Source organism: Scleropages formosus, chromosome 6 (genome assembly GCF_900964775.1).
Source record: "Scleropages formosus chromosome 6, fSclFor1.1, whole genome shotgun sequence".
Lineage (NCBI taxonomy): Eukaryota > Metazoa > Chordata > Actinopteri > Osteoglossiformes > Osteoglossidae > Scleropages > Scleropages formosus.
In genome coordinates this window covers 30,985,708-31,003,878 of record NC_041811.1, presented here as the reverse complement: position 1 = coordinate 31,003,878, position 18,171 = coordinate 30,985,708, and the positions used below count along the sequence as shown (strand labels likewise).

At 45.0% G+C, this 18,171-nt stretch overlaps 2 protein-coding genes across 3 annotated transcripts; both read right to left on the bottom strand.

Annotated features, from left to right (window-relative positions):
• Window positions 1-974: 974 nt before the first annotated feature.
• ddx55 (DEAD (Asp-Glu-Ala-Asp) box polypeptide 55) lies at window positions 975-9,756 on the bottom strand. The gene is made up of 14 exons (XM_018755405.2): window positions 9,503-9,756; window positions 9,319-9,369; window positions 9,115-9,201; window positions 8,357-8,448; window positions 8,215-8,277; window positions 7,958-8,107; window positions 7,104-7,293; window positions 5,876-5,958; window positions 5,662-5,793; window positions 4,170-4,262; window positions 3,967-4,081; window positions 2,307-2,475; window positions 1,885-2,180; window positions 975-1,666 (listed from the first exon to the last, which is right to left on the bottom strand). Exons 1-14 carry the CDS (start codon window positions 9,611-9,613, stop codon window positions 1,472-1,474), a joined length of 1,827 nt encoding a protein of 608 aa, XP_018610921.2. The 5' UTR covers window positions 9,614-9,756; the 3' UTR covers window positions 975-1,471.
• Window positions 9,757-11,474: 1,718 nt separating this feature from the next.
• On the bottom strand, window positions 11,475-16,758 carry tmed2 (transmembrane p24 trafficking protein 2). 2 transcript variants are annotated; one of them, XM_018755419.2, is made up of 5 exons: window positions 16,385-16,758; window positions 13,861-14,053; window positions 13,604-13,624; window positions 12,870-12,977; window positions 11,475-12,701 (listed from the first exon to the last, which is right to left on the bottom strand). In XM_018755419.2, exons 1-5 carry the CDS (start codon window positions 16,562-16,564, stop codon window positions 12,577-12,579), a joined length of 627 nt encoding a protein of 208 aa, XP_018610935.1. In that variant the 5' UTR covers window positions 16,565-16,758; the 3' UTR covers window positions 11,475-12,576. The 2 variants fall into 2 exon arrangements, with proteins under 2 accessions (XP_018610935.1, XP_018610944.1); XM_018755428.2 differs by lacking the exon at window positions 13,604-13,624 and having other exon boundaries at window positions 16,385-16,757.
• Between the last annotated feature and the right edge of the window lie 1,413 nt (window positions 16,759-18,171).

Genomic DNA, 18,171 nt, shown 5'->3' with positions numbered 1-18,171 from the left:
TAAATGGGTATGTCATTGTAGGTAGATTAACACTGTCAGTTGCTTTGGACAAAAGTTTGAGCTAAATGAATAAATGCGGAGTCCGTAGTGAACTTACACCATGAACCCAAGGTCATTCAACCATTTCTACTGCCTGGAGTCAGAGGCAAGAGTGTTTCGGAGAGCACCAGCACTCTTCCTACCAAACCTTTAAAAGTGCCACTAGTTGAGGGTAGATCTTTACTAGTTTGTGCAGTACTGACCCGTAGTGAAACGTATGGGTGAAGCACCAGTGATTTCCTCTTTACCTAAGGAGACTTTCATAAAGTCAAGCTTTTAATTCTCAGTTGTGATGCAAGGATGAAAAGGGTAAACAAAAGGGTCTTTGAAAGGTCTACTTTGAACCTAACCGTGTGCAGTATATCGATATTTAAACTCTTTGAATTGTAAATATGAAGGTAATACTGGTCCTCCTTATAGTAGCAAACGTATGAACTACTGGTGTGAGGACTTCCTTACTGTGAAGGATGCAATCCCTCCAATCACACTGTCGAAGACTACAGAAGACACATTACTGACAAGTTTGCTGAACTCCAAAAAAATAAATATTATCACACTGCCCCAGTGTTGGGGGAGCATGGTGGCGCAGCAGGTTCGACCGGGTCTGACTCTCTGGCAGGTCTGGGGTTCGAGTCCTGCTTGAGGTGACTTGCAATGGACTGGCGTCCCGTCCTGGGTGTGTCCCCTCCCCCTTCAGCCTTGCGCCTGTGTTGCCGGGTTAGGCTCCGGCCCGCCTTGACCCCACTCGGGACCAACCGTTTCAGAGTGAGTGAGTGAGTGAGTGAGTGAGTGTGTGTGTGTGTGTGTGTGTGTGAGCACACCTTGTGATCTCAGTAAAGTAACACCTCAGAACTTGCTTCCCTCATAATTCCTGTTCATATGGATACCTGTAAACCTTGTACAAAAGAAACAGGTCCACTTATTCAGGCAAACACATTATTAAAACTAATTTATTTTTTTAAAAAAAAAAAAAAGCTTTAATGTACAGGGTCAGAAAGCTGTTGAGACAGCATGGAGCTCTTTATCCGACGGGTCTGTTGCGGCTGCACCGGAATCGCTTCATCGACGTCAAAATAAACCACTTGCATCATGCAGCCGCGCAGCAAGGAACCGCTGCTTGGAAGTGAGTCGGCTGAACGACGTTAACTCCAACCGGGCGACTGAAATGGACACGGCAGCACCGGGACCGCTCCCCCCCGGCAAGGGCTCTCTGATCTTCTCCCGCTCACCTCCACCTGCTGGCCGCAAGAAATGGAACCTGAACGGTGCCGGGCCACGCGGTGAAGGGCGTCAGCAAGAGGCACCTGCAGGAACCTGCAGCATCAGACAGGTGTTGACCGCTCCTAGTCCAGCTGGTCATCAGGATGCACATCAGACATATTGGGATCAAGGCAGGAGGGTTTCGGTTGCCTGGGAAGGGTGAGCGAATGTATCACATCTCATCCTCTTCCTCCATCCCAGAGCTGGAACCCTGCTGCGAAGCCCCCCTGCCCCCCACCCGGGACGTGCACCCTGCAGTCAGCTGCTTCTCAAAGTCCTCCTCGCTGATTTTCCCTTTCTTGAGCCGTTTCAGCAGCCGGGTGTCATTCAGCAGCTCCTTCATGTCCTCGTCATCCACGTCCGACCCCTGCAGCCAAAGCCGGCGTTAGGTGACCGACATCATCCCGCCTCAATATGTAGCCCAGTAACTAAGGAATGAGACTCACGGTTCCAAGAAGATCCCTTTGGCTCTATGTTCAACAAAAGACCTCAAGTATTACAATTATTCTGCTTGGAACTGAGTCCCAATGAACTACAACAAAAATAAACTAAGACCACAAATAAGGGGGAAAAAAAGCAACACACCTCATCCTGCTTACGCTTAGCAGCCATGCGTTTCCTTCTGTCCTTCTTGGATTTCTGCTTGGACCAGGCCTTGTTCTTCTGGAAGTTCTTCCTGGTCGGTAGAGTCTCCACCTTACGTTCCTTCTTCTCCGCCAGCTGCTTCTGCCTCTGCTTCTCGCGGTTCTTATCCTTGTAGCGGATGGCGTCCGTGTCCACAGCCTCCTCCACGAAGTCGGGGAAGGTTTTGGCCCGCAGCTCGGGCATTCGAGGCATTCGGAGGAGAGCAAAGCCACGCGCTAGAGCGCCGAAATCCAGGTCTGCTCAGAGGCAGGACGGAGGGAGACAAAATAAGAACAAGGTTTCGGCTAAGAATAAATAAATTGCATGTGCCCATTCCGTAGCCAGCTGTCAACAGTTTAGGATGCGTGGACCATAGGGCTGACCTTTAACCCTGAAGATGAGGCTGCACTCGTGCTTGGCGTAGGCCTGGACATAGGAGACAAAGGCCCGCATGCCCCTCTCAAATACGGCACGGTCGCCCAGGGCCATGGCCTTCAGCTTGGGCAGCACATCCACCACATCCTTCACGAGAGGCATCTGCTGCAAGGGACACTAAGGAGGCAATAGCACAGTTCATTCAGCGTCGTATGGGCGGCACGGGGGCACAGCGAGTAGTGCTGTTGTCCCACAGAGGCTGGGTGGTGCGAGAGGACGTGGATTTGATCCCCGCTCAGTCTGGGTGGAGTCTGCATGTTCTCCCCATGTCTATGTGGGTGTAATCTGGGTGCTCTGGTTTCCTCCCACAGTCCAAAGACATGCTGTTCAGGTTCCCCATAGTGTACGAGTGCCAGAGAGAGTGTGTGTGTGTTCCGCTGATGTATGGATGAGTGACCCAGTGTAAGTAGTGTATCTGGCAGTGTAAGTCACTGCGCTGAATATGGTGTGTGGGCTGATAACACTACATAGAGCTCATTGGAGAAAAGTGTCTGCTAAATAAATAAATTTCATATTATTATTATCATTAACTTTTACTGAGCCGACACCTTTCTCCAAGACAGCTTACAACATTAGATAAGAAACTTCAGAATAATTTGCGTTTACAAGTATCCCCTACTTTTCGAAAGTTCGCTTTACACCACTTTGCTTTTACGAAAGACCTGCATTAGTCCCTCTTTTTGCTAAACAAAAGAAATCCAAAGAGGATTTTCACTTTTACGAAACAAGTTGAAAACAGCGTTCAGCATTTGTTTTGCAGCGAGCCGTTATAGAGGCAGCGTGCACCCCGAGCAGCGAGAGTGGCGCCCCCTAGCTCCTTCCCCGGGAACTACACTCAGCATCTCAGCATCAAGCCGTCGTGGCTTTGAACTGTGTCTGTGATTTATTTCCATTTATTCTGTACATGCGTTAGCAAGATGTGTCCTGAGGTATCAGAAACCCCTAAAAGAGCTCGTATGGGTGCTACGCTTAGTGCAAAACTGGACGTAATTAAGTGTTTTGATCGCGGTGAATAAAGACTTTGTGCGTGCGTTCAGCTTGCCTGTGTCCACCATTCGTACTATTAGGTTTATGTGTTATTCGGTATGATCTGGTAGGTTATTTCTCCAAAGCAACTGACAGTGTCAATCTACCTAACATTATTTAATTATACAGCTGGGTATTTTTATTATTTTTAAATGAAGCAATTTTAAGGTAAGTACGTTGCTCAAGGGTACTACAGCTGGAGGCGACATTCAAACCTGCAACCCCCGGGTCCAAAGGCAGCAGCTCTACCACTACAATTTAGGGGAAGGTGCCTCGATCAAGGGAACAACAGCATGAACGGAATTTGAACAAGGGAGCATCGGTTTGCATCACTACATTCATACTGACATCCAAAACCATCCTTCTGTTGGTGTGATACACTCTTTGTATTGTTCTCGAGATGTAAGTCGCTTTGGAGAAAAAGCTTCCGATAGATGAATAAATGTAAATTCTACATCAGGCAAGGATGTTGTTTAGGGCAGTCGTGCAGAAACTCAGCACCACACTCCATGATTTGGGGGCGATCGTGGCCCTACATCACACCGGGTGAAACAGAAGCTCTTCCAAGACCTAGACACTTACTTTCTGGTTGATGGAGAGGAAGTTGACGTAAGACTCCTCCATGGGAAGCAGGAAGACGAGAGCACTGCCCTGGTTGCCTATCCGTGCCGTACGTCCGCACCGGTGGACAAAGGCGCTGCGGGGGACGGCGCTCATGTTAAAACCTGCTCTATGTGGACAGGGCCTATCAGCTGCACTCTCGATGGACAGAACCCAGCACGAACCTTGCGCTGCTGGGAGGGTCATACTGCAAGACCCAGTTGACCTCTGGGATGTCGATGCCACGAGCCATGACGTCCGTGCAGACCAGGATGCCACTGCGACAGAATGTAAACTACAGGTCATCGACAGTGGTTCCTGACACTAAATAAATGAAAAGTTTAGGAAATCCAACCAAAGCATGTATAGTACTGCCCCCCCCCTTATCCGCAGGATCGCTTTCCGCCATTTCGGTTACCCGCGGTCCAAAAGTACACACACACATTTTCTGAATCGCTTGTCCCATACGGGGTCGCGGGGAACCGAAGCCTAACCCGGCAACTCAGGGCATACGGCTGGAGGGGGAGGGGACACACCCAGGACGGGACGCCAGTCCGTGGCAAGGCACCCCAAGCGGGATTCGAACCCCAGACCCACTGGAGAGCAGGACCCGGTCCAACCCACTGCGCCACCGCGCCCCCCCAGTGGTCCAAAAATATTAAATGGAAAATTCCAGAAATAAACAATTTATAAGTTTTATATTGCGCCCCATTCTGAGTAGCGCGATAAAACCTTGCATGGTCCTGCCTGGGACGTGAATCATGCCTTTGTCCAGCGTATCCACTACCTCACCATTAGTGACTTAGCAGGGACTCTTATCAGATCAACTGTCGCGGTATCGCAGTGCTTTTGTTTAATTTTTAAAAAAAAAAAAAAAAAGAAATCTATATTTATGGAACCTGGACATTGGTCCTTCTTCTGTATAGGAAAAAACATAGTATCTATAGGGTTCGGTCGCTGCGGGTCTGCGAACACATCCCGAAGCGGATAAGGAGGGGGACTAGAGTACTAACGTCTAACAGACAGATAATATCTGTTGAAGTAGGTTGGAGCAGCACTCAATCCAATGATTAAAGAACTGGATATCCTATGTGTCCTAAATGTGTACTATGTTATGTCAGTAATCATTTTTAAAAAAAACCCTATGCATAGCTACTAGTGTACAGTACACTGGTTTATATAGTGGTATGACACAAATTGACTGGACTCAAGAATCACGTGCATCCGCATCCAAATCTCTCCTTCTGTTGATGTAAAGCACTTTTTTTTTTTTTTAATTGACCTCTGAGATGTACGTCGCGTTCGAGAAAAGCACATGTTAAATTAACAAAATGTAAATGTAATGGATATGTGAGAAAAAGGGTGTAGGTTCAAATCCCAAGCAAGAACCTGTGTTAAAAGAGCTCCGAGAAACATCCGGACATACAAAAAAAATGGCTCGAAGAGTAGAGCCACTTTATTTATGTTCATCTATTCCACTTATCGACTTATTCATTCAGCTGATGCTTTTCTCCAAAGCGAACCGCAACGTTAAGGTATTTACAATTACTTACCCATTATACAGCTGAGCAGTTTTACTGGAGCAATTTTAGGGTAAGTAGCTTGCTCAAGGGTACTGCAGCTGAAGGTGGGATTCGAACCTGTGACCTTTGGGTAAAAAAAAACAGAGCCGCCCACCTCTTCAACTTGCGAAACTCGGAGAAGATCTTGTTGCGCTTGTGCTTCATCTTGCCGTGGATGCAGTGGACTGGGACATTCTTCACAAGGAGCTCCAGGGCCCTGCCATAGTACTCCACGCAGGCGCACGTGCTGCGGGGGGAAGGGACGCGCCCAGTGAGCACCCGGTGCCGGACGGGACCACAGCCATCTGAACCGAACGCTGGGTACTTACCTGAAGAACACCAGCTGTTTCTCATGCTTGTGCTGCCTAAGGAAGGCCACCAGAGTGTTGAACTTCTCATCCGCCCTGCATACCTGGGTATAACCGGTGCAGAACGCGGAACGCTTAGTGGAAGCCGGGCTGAAGGAATGTACCTCTCTTCAAACATGTGAGAACCTGTAACATTAACTATTTACTTCGCTGACGCTTTCCTCCAAAATAACTTACAATGTTTGGATACTGGGGCGTGTGGCGGTGCAGCGGGTTTGGCCGGTGCCTGCTATGTGGCAGGTCCGGGGTTCAAGTGGTGCTTAGGGTGCCCTGCGATGGACTGGCGTCCCCCCCAGGGTGTTTCCCCTCCTCCTTCGGCCCTGCGCCCTGTGTTTCCGGGATAGGCTCCGGCTCACCACGACCCCACACGGGACAAGCGGCTGTTGGCATTGGTTGGTTGCTCGAATACTTATAATAATTTACCCATTTATAAAGCTGGGTAATTTTACTGCAGCAATTTGGGGTAAGTACCTTGTTCAAGCTACTACAGCCGGAGGTGAGATTCAAACCCGCGACCTTTGGGTCTAAAGGCAGTAGCTCCAACCACTGCATGACCAGCTGTCCCCACCCTGCATCACTATTTTAGCTAAACTAAATAATACTTATAAATAATGTCTCCAGTTCTGTAAAGATCTTGGAGCAAACAGTATAGAAACAGGGTTAAACAGGGAAGTGGGCGGCACAGCGAGTAGCGCTGCTGTCTCACAGCGCCTGGGTGGTGCGAGTGGACGTGGATTCAAGCCCCGCTCAGTACGTGTGGCGTTTGCATGTTCTCCCTGTGTCTGCGTGGGTTTCCCTCGGGTGCTCTGGTTTCCTCCCACAGTCCAAAGACATGCTGTTCAGGTTCCCCCGTAGTGTGTGAGTGACAGAGAGTGTGTGTGTGTGTGTGTGTGTGTGTGTGTGTGTGTGTGTTCCACTGATGCATGGATGACTTACCCATGGTAAGTACTGTATCTAGCAGTGTAAGTCACCCTGGTGAATAAGGTGTATGGGCTGATAACACTACACCGAGTTCACTGGAAGGTGCTTTGGAGAGAAGCATCTGCTAAATAAATAAATGTAAATGTAAGTGAAACTTACTCAGTCCCATACATGGAGTTGTCAGGCATTTAGGCATGGGGCTGAGTACAATAAATGCCTAAACAGGTGTGAACTGTGCCGAGGCCATGCCGGACACCAGTGGACTCACCATATAAAAGTTGCTGAGTCTAGCAGGGGTCTTCTGGACGCTGGTGGCCGCCACCCCCTTCTCCTTTACGGTGATGCGCACGGGGTTCCGCAGGCCGGCCCGCACCAGCTTCTCCAGCTCCTGGGTCTGCGTGGCTGAGAACAGACCCGTGCGTCTTTGCTTCGGCAAGAAGCCCAGGATGGTGTTCAGGCTGAAATGAGGGAGCATGCGCTTGTAAGGTTTACCATGTTCCAAAGGTGAACCACATCTGCTTCACTTTTACATCACACTTGATTGACTGATTTAGCGAACACCACATAACAGTTACTTGGCCATAAACAGCGGAGTAATTTTACTGGAGCAATTTTGGGGTAAGTGGGGTCAATGGACTCTAATTACTGTGCTACCAGCTGCACCTTTCGATTTCAATTAATACTATTTAGACATTTCATTATGTTGCAGGTGGTCAATGATGGACAAATTTGGTTTGAAAATATAACTATCTATTGAAATAAAGCATTGGAATAAAACGGTAATTTTTATTGTGTTTTCAACCTTAATTTCAACGTAAGTTGAAAGTAAGGTAAAAATCACTATACTACTGACATCAGAGGTATTATTCTCTGTGAAGGTAATCCATGTCCAGCGCATTAAATTCAGTGTGATATTTTCCTCAGATTTACTGTATTTATGGATATTCTTTCAGGAGGTGTCCTGAGCTTTCAGATGATCCTTAAAGAAAAGGTTAAGAGCTTCTGCTCATAATAAACTGACTGCAAGAAGTAATTTATGACAAATCGCCTGCAGATTCTAACTTGGTACTGCAAAACATGGTGGGACGGGACGGGAAGGGACGGGATCAAATTCACGGGCACCTTGCTTCAAAGCCCATGTCCAGAAGACGGTCGGCTTCATCAAGAACCAGGACGTCCAACGACTTCACGCAGCTTGCCAGGTCCAACCCGTCAGCCTTCCTGCGGAACATGTCCTCCAGACGGCCCGGCGTCCCGATCACGATGTTGGCCCTGCCGGGTGTCCACACACACCTTTAACTTCACTTAGCCACTTATCCACACCCATCAAAAGAAAACAGGGTGCAGATCACACCTTAGAGGTAAAACAAGGCCATTACCCAAACGTTCTGAACTTCTCCACATCTTCAATCGGGTTGCTCCCCCCAATTAGAAGTATCTGCCTGAGAGAGTGAGAGGAAGGAGAAAGGATGTTTGAAGGTAGAGGTGTGTGTGTGTAACCAGGTTCTGGGTGCTACCAACCTGAACTGAGGGAAGCTCTGTATGAACCTCTCCACCACCTCACTGATCTGAAGGGCCAGCTCACGTGTGGGTGTGATGATCAAGGCACCCACCTGGAACACAGCCTTCAGTCACACCCCTGATTTCTTATTATTACATTTTTCATTTATTCATATAGCAGACACTTCTCTCCAAAGAAACTTACAGTGGTCATGTACTAACAGTTATTTACCTAAGTAATTTTACTGGAGCAATATACGGTACGACAGATGGAAGTGCGATTCGAACCAGCGCCCTTTGGGTCCAAAAGCAGCAGCTCTAACCACTACGCTACACAGTCCAGATTATTGCTCTCGAGCTCTGCCATAACAATCTGTCAGCCATCTGAGGGCCAGAAATGGTAGCAGTAACTCAATCATTTTAAAAAAAATTAAAGTTAAAATAATTTTTTATTACATTTATTTATTTAGCAGATGCTTTTCTCCAAAGCAACTTCCAATGGATACTACTATGTAGCATTATAATAGTAGTATATTAACTGTACACAAACATTGCCTTTTTATTAATTAAATATATTTACTAATACTACTACTATTATCATCATTAATATTAATTTGAGTTGTCCACAAAAACTGACTTCCGTACTGGAGGGACTACTATTATTACTACTACTGCTATTCAGCTGAGCGGTACACAGACAATCAATGAGCTTCAGCACTAGAGGGACACGCCCCCCCCCGCCCCCACTCCCCCCCCACGCGGTGCCCCTTACCTCGTACCTGCATTTTTTTCAGTTTCTCCTCCCGTCTCAGCAGGATCTCCAGCAGGGGGATGACGAAAGCGAGCGTCTTGCCGCTGCCCGTCACCTACACGGAGCGGTCGGGAGACGCGTGTCACTCAGACTCAGAGCCGCGCGAGGAGGCGCACGTGGGACAAGCGGACGCTACACAGTTGCCTTTTGCTCATGCGCACGCACTGCTTACCGCTTCGGCCGCCACGTCTTTGTTGCCCACGAACAGGGGAATGCAGGCGGCCTGGAACGCAAACGTTCACGTTCGCTATGAATATGATGAATTCGGCGACATTATTTTTTTAATTATTTTTTATGAACGGTCGGTGACTGATTCGAAGCGGAACGCTTCTTCTCCGCCGGTGCGTCAGCGTTACCTGGACCGGGGTCATGTGCGTGAACTCCAGCTCCGCGAGCGTCCGCAGAATTTGGTCGTTGATCTTCACCGGTAAAGTTTCCCAGCGGCCGTCAGTCGCGGTCTCCATCATGTTTTCTGGTCGTGCGGTGACAGTGAGGAACCCGCTGCCACACGCGTTTCCTACTTCCGGTGCAACTGCGAATGTTGTCCGGGTGGGCGGTGCGGTGCGATTAAGTGCTTAAACTTGAAGTATGTCGTTGGTGTTTTTAAGTACAAACACTGTTTTCCACCTAACACACCCCTCGTAAGATGAATTCTTATAACTCGAACACGTAAATGCGATTAGTTTAATGGGGAAAATGTTATGCGTTCCTGAGCCCTCAAGTTTAACACGACCTTGGCTTGTGCTAAAATTTGAGCAAATTCCATAAAAAAATGGAAGCAGCAGAGGTTAACGTTCGTTATCAAAAACGCAACATAAATGGAAAGTTTCCTTTCATTAGTTACTCTGTAACGCTGCACGGATTGTGTACCTGGGCTCTTGCAACCCGTCACGTGACTGTGTGTGTTTCGGGTGGACTGATGACTCAAATTGCCCATCGTGTGTGTGTGTTAGTTAAATTGCTCTGCTGTACAGATGGCTAAATATTTGCAGGGAGCTTGGTGCGCTGTATCTACCACTCTAAGTCACCCTAGGGCCTAGGTGTGACCTAAATACTCCGATGGTCACCTTACGTTTAAGCAAAAGCACAGTTTCTAAACGAATCACTGCAAATGTCCCGCACGCGACATCGCGGTTCGCTTCTCGAAAATGCGAAGAAGTGCCTCTTAGGACGAATCGCTGGTGTCAAATAGAACGCCTAAGGAAGCTGGTCTGACGTAACTCGAGTGGACGTATCTCGGGGTCTGGCACTCCAGCGGAGCGCAAATCGCGCGCAGCTGATCACTGTATCGGCATCACACAGCATAATTATCACTGTAAACTTGAGTTTCCACAAAATAGTGGTGTATGTAGTAACGGACAACCCTTCACTATGGGTGAGCCTGAACAGCATGTCTTTGGAGTGTGGGAGGAAACCAGAGCACCCAAAATAAACCCACCCAGGGAGAACATGCAAACTCCACACAGACTGAACAGGGATCGAAGCCATGTCCTCTCACACCACCCAGGTGCTGAGAGACAGCAACGCTACTCACTGCGCCACCGTGCTGACTGTTGAAACATTGACACCCAAATACGCTGGATGCCTGTGCCTGTCATAGCATGTATAATTTTCAGTGAATATCATATTCACCAAAACTTGTCAAACATTGAACCTTATTACCCTTCTGAAATTTGAATCTTGAATATAAAGAATAAGAAAGCAAGACGCACTGGTACTTGAACTGTATAATTTGTGTGGAATCTGGTTGTAAACCCTAACGAAAAAGAGATACCTTTGTTTACTTTGTTTTTCTTTATTGTTGCAATTGTTTGGCTCTTTGTTTTGAGAGAAACATTACATTCTCATACACTGTTAGTGAGAAGCAGGGTATATGGGGCCCACAGTGAGTTCAGTGCATTCATAACTTATTACATCTGTTAATATTAACACTACTATGATTAGGAATCACAAACATAAGGACAAGGCATCTTATGGTCAATGTGTTTATAATGCGACCCCACTGTATTCTGTGGAGAGGACTGGTCCTCGTGTGGTTGGAACCACTGCCTTTGGACCCAAAGGTCGCAGGTTCATGTCCCACCTCCAGCTGTAGTACCCTCGAGTAAGGTACTTACTCTTAATTGCTGCAGCAAAATTACCCAGCTGTGTAAGTGTGTAAATATTGTACAGAGCTTAACATTTCAAGTTGCTTTGGAGAAAAGCATCAGCTAAATTATGTAATGAGAATCTGCAACATCACAATACTGCAACAAAAAAACATTAAGAAGCCTTTCCCTACATGTTCAGACATTTTCATTTGTGGACGTGATTGAAGTAAAGGCAACATTTTTTAAGAATGTTTTTATTATTTACTAAACCTGGTTCATATTTCACATACATCAGCATTTTTACATTTCTACAGTTCCACCTGATTTTTTTTTTCCCCAACAGATTTCCCCTGGAACAGCTCCTCACACCAGTTACCTGATACCATTTATAACCCACTGATGCTGCAGGTTCCCCAAAGTAACCAAACCCTCATATTGTAACTTTTTGGATCAGGAAATTAAATATAAAAACTTATTCCCAGATATTTTAAATTATGGAGGGGAAAAAAAAAAAAAAAAACATTTTTACACAAATCACAATTGATTCACACCCTTGAGCTATTACCCCTGCCTTCATAAAATCAAAAAATTAAACAAAATTCATTTCACTGTATACTGTACCAGCTGTATATGGCTGAAATGACAAAGCCACTTTGACTTTTGACTTTGAAAACTCATTATGTGCCTTGAATGATAACAATGCTGACATTTAGACTTCTCTCCTACAGTAGAACTGAAACTTCATCATTTGAACTTATTCACCAACTCTCTCTTTTGTCTTGTGTTTGTTTCATTTATCAGTCCGGAGAAAAACTGACATATCTAATCTGTATCAGGACACCAGTAAAAGTCATATTTCTACCATCATAACTTTATGAAATATACACAAATGCACCACTTCCAAGCCAGTCATAATCCTCAGCCAAACCAGTGTGATCAACTTTCACGTAACACTTAAAAAAAACAAGAATAACTGTAAAACTTGACTCACTTTATCTTCAGATGTTCTACAAAGTAAAATTAAGCTTCCCAGATTAAACCCCAAATAAACTCCCAATGTTCAAAGGCCTACGGACTGAGCCCTTGGAAACAGAAAATGTTAACTCTGACCTCCGAGAGTTTACAATAAAAACATGGGATTTAAAAATAACAGTAAATACCAGAGGGAAAACAAAACTGGGATACAAACACTGAAGCAACTGATGAAAGTATAACTGAATATTTAACCAGGGGTTTCTCGAGTTCTAGTGAAGCCCAATCTGATCTTGAAGCTGATGGTGCCGCAAACTCTTTTAGTGCTTCAAATGATCCGATGTGTCATCAGAGCAGATCCGAAAGTTCTAAACCACTCTCCGCACCTCGAAAAACCGCTTCAGGTAGTAAATCTGTCCCAGAGTCATGGCGACAAGGACCAGGGCCTCAAAAAAAGACCACAGAACCACCCTGCTGTTTGTGTTGTCATTGACTGTGGAGAAAGGTAACCAAGGATACAGATTAAATCACAGGTAGTCAGTCAACTGGCAACTTGGTACAACTTTTAAAATATGTTTTGCACTATATTGTTACTTATAGCTGTTCCTGTTACCAGTGTAATCATTATATTGTTTAGATGACTTTATCACCCAGCACTTACTTGCTCTGTGTATCCGCTCTCTGACCTCCATGTACTCCTGCTCATGTTTGACTGCTGTCATGGCAACTGCCAGCTCATTGATCATCTCCTCCAATTTGTTCTGATGTGCTGTAATACAGTAGGATAGGGAAGTTGGAAGATGAAGTGAGTGATGACCATTCCCACATACAGACCAGAACACGTAATTTTACTAGTAAAGCCCACAAAAAGTGTTTGCACTAGAATTAACCCATGAATGCCCGTGTGCAACAATCTGCAAACAACTGTGAAACAGCAGTCTATCAGGTAAAAACAGAAAAAAAGCAATCCATGCACGGAAAAGTCCAGATGCCCAATAAAAGAAGAAACAGCAGCACTTTGAGGGCATATTTAGAGGATGGTTATAGGCTTTCTACTCGGTGTCTATCAGTTTATCCAGCAACAATATAAAACTTACTAATGTATGCTATTGTTTAACTAGAGAACCTAACTAAAATGCCTCAGCAGCAGTACAATGTGTTACACAGCCCAAAAGCATGTTAGGAACACATCACTGAACACATTCATAACTTTAGGTATTTTACCATACAAAATATACAGGGATTTAAATAAAAATTAAAAAAAAAAAAAACACCATTCAGGTCCCTTAATGTCCATGTTAATATAAAATATCACAATGAAGCTTCCAGGCACAATGACGGCCCAGAAGCCACTGAAAAACACTTGACCAGCCTGTCATGCTGCTCAGAACCTACCATCCCAGCTTTCTCCACCACCTGGTAGGAGTGGGGTTCAACAGATTAAGAGGAAGAAGAATAAAAGACAGCAAATCAGAGAGAACAAGTGGAAAATCTAAATACTAATAAATACACAAAGTGACCCAAAAGAGACAGGAAATAAAAACGGTAAGATTTGATTAATACACTGTAAATGCATAGGGATAAGGATAATTAAAACTGTGAATTATTGGTCCAAGCAAGTAAGTTAGATTTCTGTGAAACTCCTTTCCCACCTTCAGTTTCCATGTCCTGGCCCTTGGGGGCCTCGCCGATGTCAATGGTGAACATGACAATCTTGGGGGTCATGGTCGACATCTTGTTGCTGAAGCAGAACTTGTAGGTTCCGTCCATATGGGCTGCTACTGAGTACTTCCCGCTCGACTCCCGGTCCCCTTTATAGATCTGTTTCCCGTCTGGTCCCGTAATCTGTGGTTCAGTTGCAGGAACAAGAATAATTTACATAAAGCCAGCGAAGTCAATTACTCGTCAATAAGAACCGCCAAAACATTTTGCCAAATAACGATCCGGCTGGTATCTCGATCTACACCTTCAACGGACCATACACTTTTGAATTCTAGTGGCAATTCTCTGCTAGAGCAGAACTGTAGCGCCTGCTCTACACTGAGGGTCCCTGTGGAACATGCAACTCAGAAAAGCATCAACTTTACATTCATTCATTCAGCTGATGCTTTTCTCCAAAGCAAATTACAATAATCTACTAACAACTACTTACCTATTTGTATAGCTAGGCAATTTTTACTGGAGCAATTTAGGGTTAGTACTTTGCTTAAGGGTACTACACCCAATGGGAGTTTCAAACCTGTGACCTTTGGGTCCAAAGACAGCAGGTCTAACTGCTAACAACTTTCCACCCTTTTATCCTCCAGAGGACATGTAGCAGGACCTACACAGAGCACTGGAATCAAAGATTGTATATATACCCACACACACAAATTAAAGATAATAACCACTGTGTACATATTGCAACAGGTAGCATTCACTGCAATCACTAAGATATTAATGCATAATTATGTTACTAATAATACAACATAAACAGCAGCATGGGGCAGGATGAATGTTTGCAGAAAAGGGCTGTCTAACTGTACTGCTGGGATCTGGGCTCCATTCTGAGAAAGCGCAAGTAGGTCCCAATGACGGAGGCAGGGTTTTTTGGAACATGTGGCTTGAGGTCCAGAAAAACCAATATTTGCACCAGACATCTGGACTGTCAGCAGAGAGAGTGGAAAGATTAGAATTCAGAAATGCCAAAAACTCGTAATGAAACGAATGGTGGAACAACCCCCCCACTCAGAACTGCTGAATCTCTGCCTACACTTCAAAATGCTCTTAAAACTCACATCTTTTGGACTCACTTCTCCCATGAGCTAAGTTCACGTAACGTGTAAATGTTCATGCTCTATAACTTTGAGATCATAACTGTTGAACGCATGAGCCGTAACACAGCTACTCCTGTAATGTAAATGTTTATACTAAAAGAAAATATTAAGAATTGTGAATATTCAGATAAAGTTTTATGCAGCTACTCGTGTGATGAACATTGGTTCATACGAAGGAAAGAAAAATTAACTGCACCTTAAATCACACGTCTGCATCCAAGTGTCTCTTCCTGCTAATGTAACAAACACATTGTATTTTCTATGAGATGTATGTCGCCTTGGAGAAAATCGTCTGCTAAATGAACTGAATACACGTAAAACTCCAGAGGCCAAGATCTTAGAAGGTTGTGTGGTGCCAAGCTAGCTCACGTAGATGTTTCACCACAGCCCACGAGTGCAAGAGGATTAAGGTTAACGTAACATATGGAGGTTCTTCGGCTTTCTTGCATTGGTGGCTTTGCTCGAACAGCAGCACTGAAAGCTGTTTCAGACCAGGTATTTGGTACCTTCAGCTCTGCCAAAAACGGTACAAGGAACCCTGCAGTTCTCAATGACTTGTGCACAATTTGGACAACCAGGTACTGTGCCGACACCATCCAGGACCGATGCTTTTGCACGAGTACGCTAAACCGACGCAGAAATGTTTCAGCTTTTGTCAGCTCACACACTGAGGCGCGACTAACAACATTAATCAATTTTCCAATAACTGTTGACACAGCACATTATTTTCGTCACATCAACTCAGGGTAAATCAAATAGCGCTGATGTCTCACAGCACCTGGGTGGTGCGAGAGGGCGTGGGTTCGATCCCTGCTCAGTCTGTGTGGAGTTTGCATGTTCTCCCTATGTCCGTGTGGGTTTCCTCCGGGTGCTCTGGTTTCCTCCCACACTCTAAAGACGTACTGTTCAGGTTCACCCGTAGTGTGTAAGTGACAGAGAGAGAGAGAGAGAGTGTGTTCCACTGATGTATGGATGAGTGACCCAGTATAAGCAGTGTATCTAGTCACTGTGGTGAATAAGGTGTGTGGGCTGATAACAGAGAGTTCATTGGAAGTCGCTTTGGAGAAAAGTGTCTGCTAAATAAATAAAACCTTGAGAACCTTCAGATTGCGATGTGATCGCACTAACCACTGCGCCACCTGCTGACGGGAAACCGGAAGTGGATGCAGAAATTGCTCGAAACAAAAATGGAGCCAAATGAGCTTCAGGATGCATAATGACGAGACAACAGAAGGACGAGCCGCGCGATATTACAGGAAACACCACACGATTTTTTTGCAGCTCAAGTGTATGATCGCAGTCAGTCGGGCTGCGCACCCGCCCGGACCGGACGTGTCGTCGAGATTCCTCGTCGTCTCACCTCCACATCGATATCCAGGAATCCTCCCTCGGCAACTTCGAACATGAGGCTCATCTTGGTGCCCGAGTTCACCCGCTCGAAAAAACACTCCTCGGCGTGCGCGTCGATGCTCACAAAGTACCCAGAGGCCGTGGCGGATAACACACCGAGGAAGACGAGTAGCTCCGACAGGGTAAACATGGCGCTGTTTTCTTAAAGAATTAGCGCGTCGACAGCCAGAGTAGCTGTGGTACTTTAGAGCGAGAGCGAGGACGAGGGACAGCGAGCGAACAGCGCTCCTCCGGCGGAGATGGAGTTTGTAGTCCTCCGTCTCGCAGAACAGGAAACGGGCACACGGACCGCAGACCGCCGCTGAAACTGCCACGTAAAGGTTTGGACGAATCGCAGCGAGGGACAAATGACGTCTGTACGTATTCTAATTTCGGCGGTGTTTCAGTCGCGCCTGTTTATGTCGACAGCGCCCACTAGCGCAGGGGAGGAACACAGACACTCTATCGTTCAGTCAAACTGCGGCCAGCTTTCCGTCTCTGTACGGCCGAACGTAGAGGTGTTATTTTGTAACTATCATATCTTTTTTCCAATGATTATTTTCTTTTACCAAGTAGTCACTTTTTTCCACAGTAAATAACATGTTCAGTGGATTAGATATCTCGCAATATGCAGTCAGTACTAAGATTGTCAACATGCTATATTCATAATATTGTCTGTTAGGACATTCCTTCTTACTATAAAGTAATATTACTAAATATTATTCATACGGAAAAATTCCTGGTTATTAAAAAACCAAATCTTCTTGTGACTGATTCTTAAAACATGTAATTGGGCATCCTTGGCAATCTGATTTTTTTTTTTTTTGGCAACGCAGTTTGAGTTTATCAAACGCTGCTTTGTGTTATCATGTGTATATCTTTATTTTAACAGATTTTTGGTGTTTTTGATTATTCAGGTTTCATAGCCACCCTGAAGAAAATGCAAAAAAAAGTTGAAGAACACAATGGCAAAAACTTCTAATCCAAAAAGAAGCAAATCCATGCTGTGTCAGCAAAATGAATGAATAAATAAATATATTAATGTAATTAAAATTGTCCTGAAACGTTCATTCTGTAGATGAAATATCCATAAGAGAGCACATCAAACTACACTAATAGTAGTGAGTGATGAAATTTGATGGAGTTTGGTAAGGAGGGCCTAATAATGTCATTGAAGGGTTTGAGATTTTTAAGTGAAATTCTTTCAACTAGGAACAGAATAAAATGTTTCCCATAAGTGGTACAGTAGTAGTAACAGAGTCATCGGTACCGGACCCCCATCTTACAGATGGATTGGAACTAATTGGGCCCGGAGGCCGAGAGAAAGGCTACCCTTGTTCCTCATGTTTCTGCTGATCTTTGGTAGCATCTCATTATCTATTGAACGTTTACCTAGTTTTCCTTCCTTAGTTTTTCCAAATGTCAGTTAATAAATGAAACATTTCACCCTGTTAAATTGCACCACTACAGTATCCATATCCCTTGAGGATACAAAACGATTGCATTCACCCCGAAAATGCATCAGGAAGACTTTTTTTGTAATCTATAAGAAGTTTCCCTTTCGTGTCCAGGAAAAATCTTGAACTGCGCCCATCAATCACAGAAGCTGTACTTTGTTGCAAAAAGTGCATAATTTCATCAGTGTCAATATTCATTTTCTGCTAGAATGAACATAAACTGTTTATTTAATCAATCCAATTTTATTGTTAACCAAATTTAATTTCCATAAACGCAAATTCTCTAATTAGAAACCTGACT

Bases quoted from the DNA above. Each gene is read 5' to 3' on its own strand.
- ddx55 (XM_018755405.2), bottom strand. From the start codon at position 9,613: ATGATGGAGACCGCGACTGACGGCCGCTGGGAAACTTTACCGGTGAAG. The intron at 7,294-7,957 runs GTGCCCGTGAAT...CCCTCATTTCAG, and splicing joins GACATGGGCTTTGAAGCAAG to CCTGAACACCATCCTGGGCT. The intron at 1,667-1,884 runs GTGTGTTGCTTT...CTTTGGCTGCAG, and splicing joins CTAAGCGTAAGCAGGATGAG to GGGTCGGACGTGGATGACGA.
- tmed2 (XM_018755419.2), bottom strand. From the start codon at position 16,564: ATGTTTACCCTGTCGGAGCTACTCGTCTTCCTCGGTGTGTTATCCGCC. The intron at 13,625-13,860 runs GTGGGAAAGGAG...CACTCCTACCAG, and splicing joins CCAGGACATGGAAACTGAAG to GTGGTGGAGAAAGCTGGGAT. The intron at 12,978-13,603 runs GTAGGTTCTGAG...ACTGTATTACAG, and splicing joins TGGTGGAGAAAGCTGGGATG to CACATCAGAACAAATTGGAG.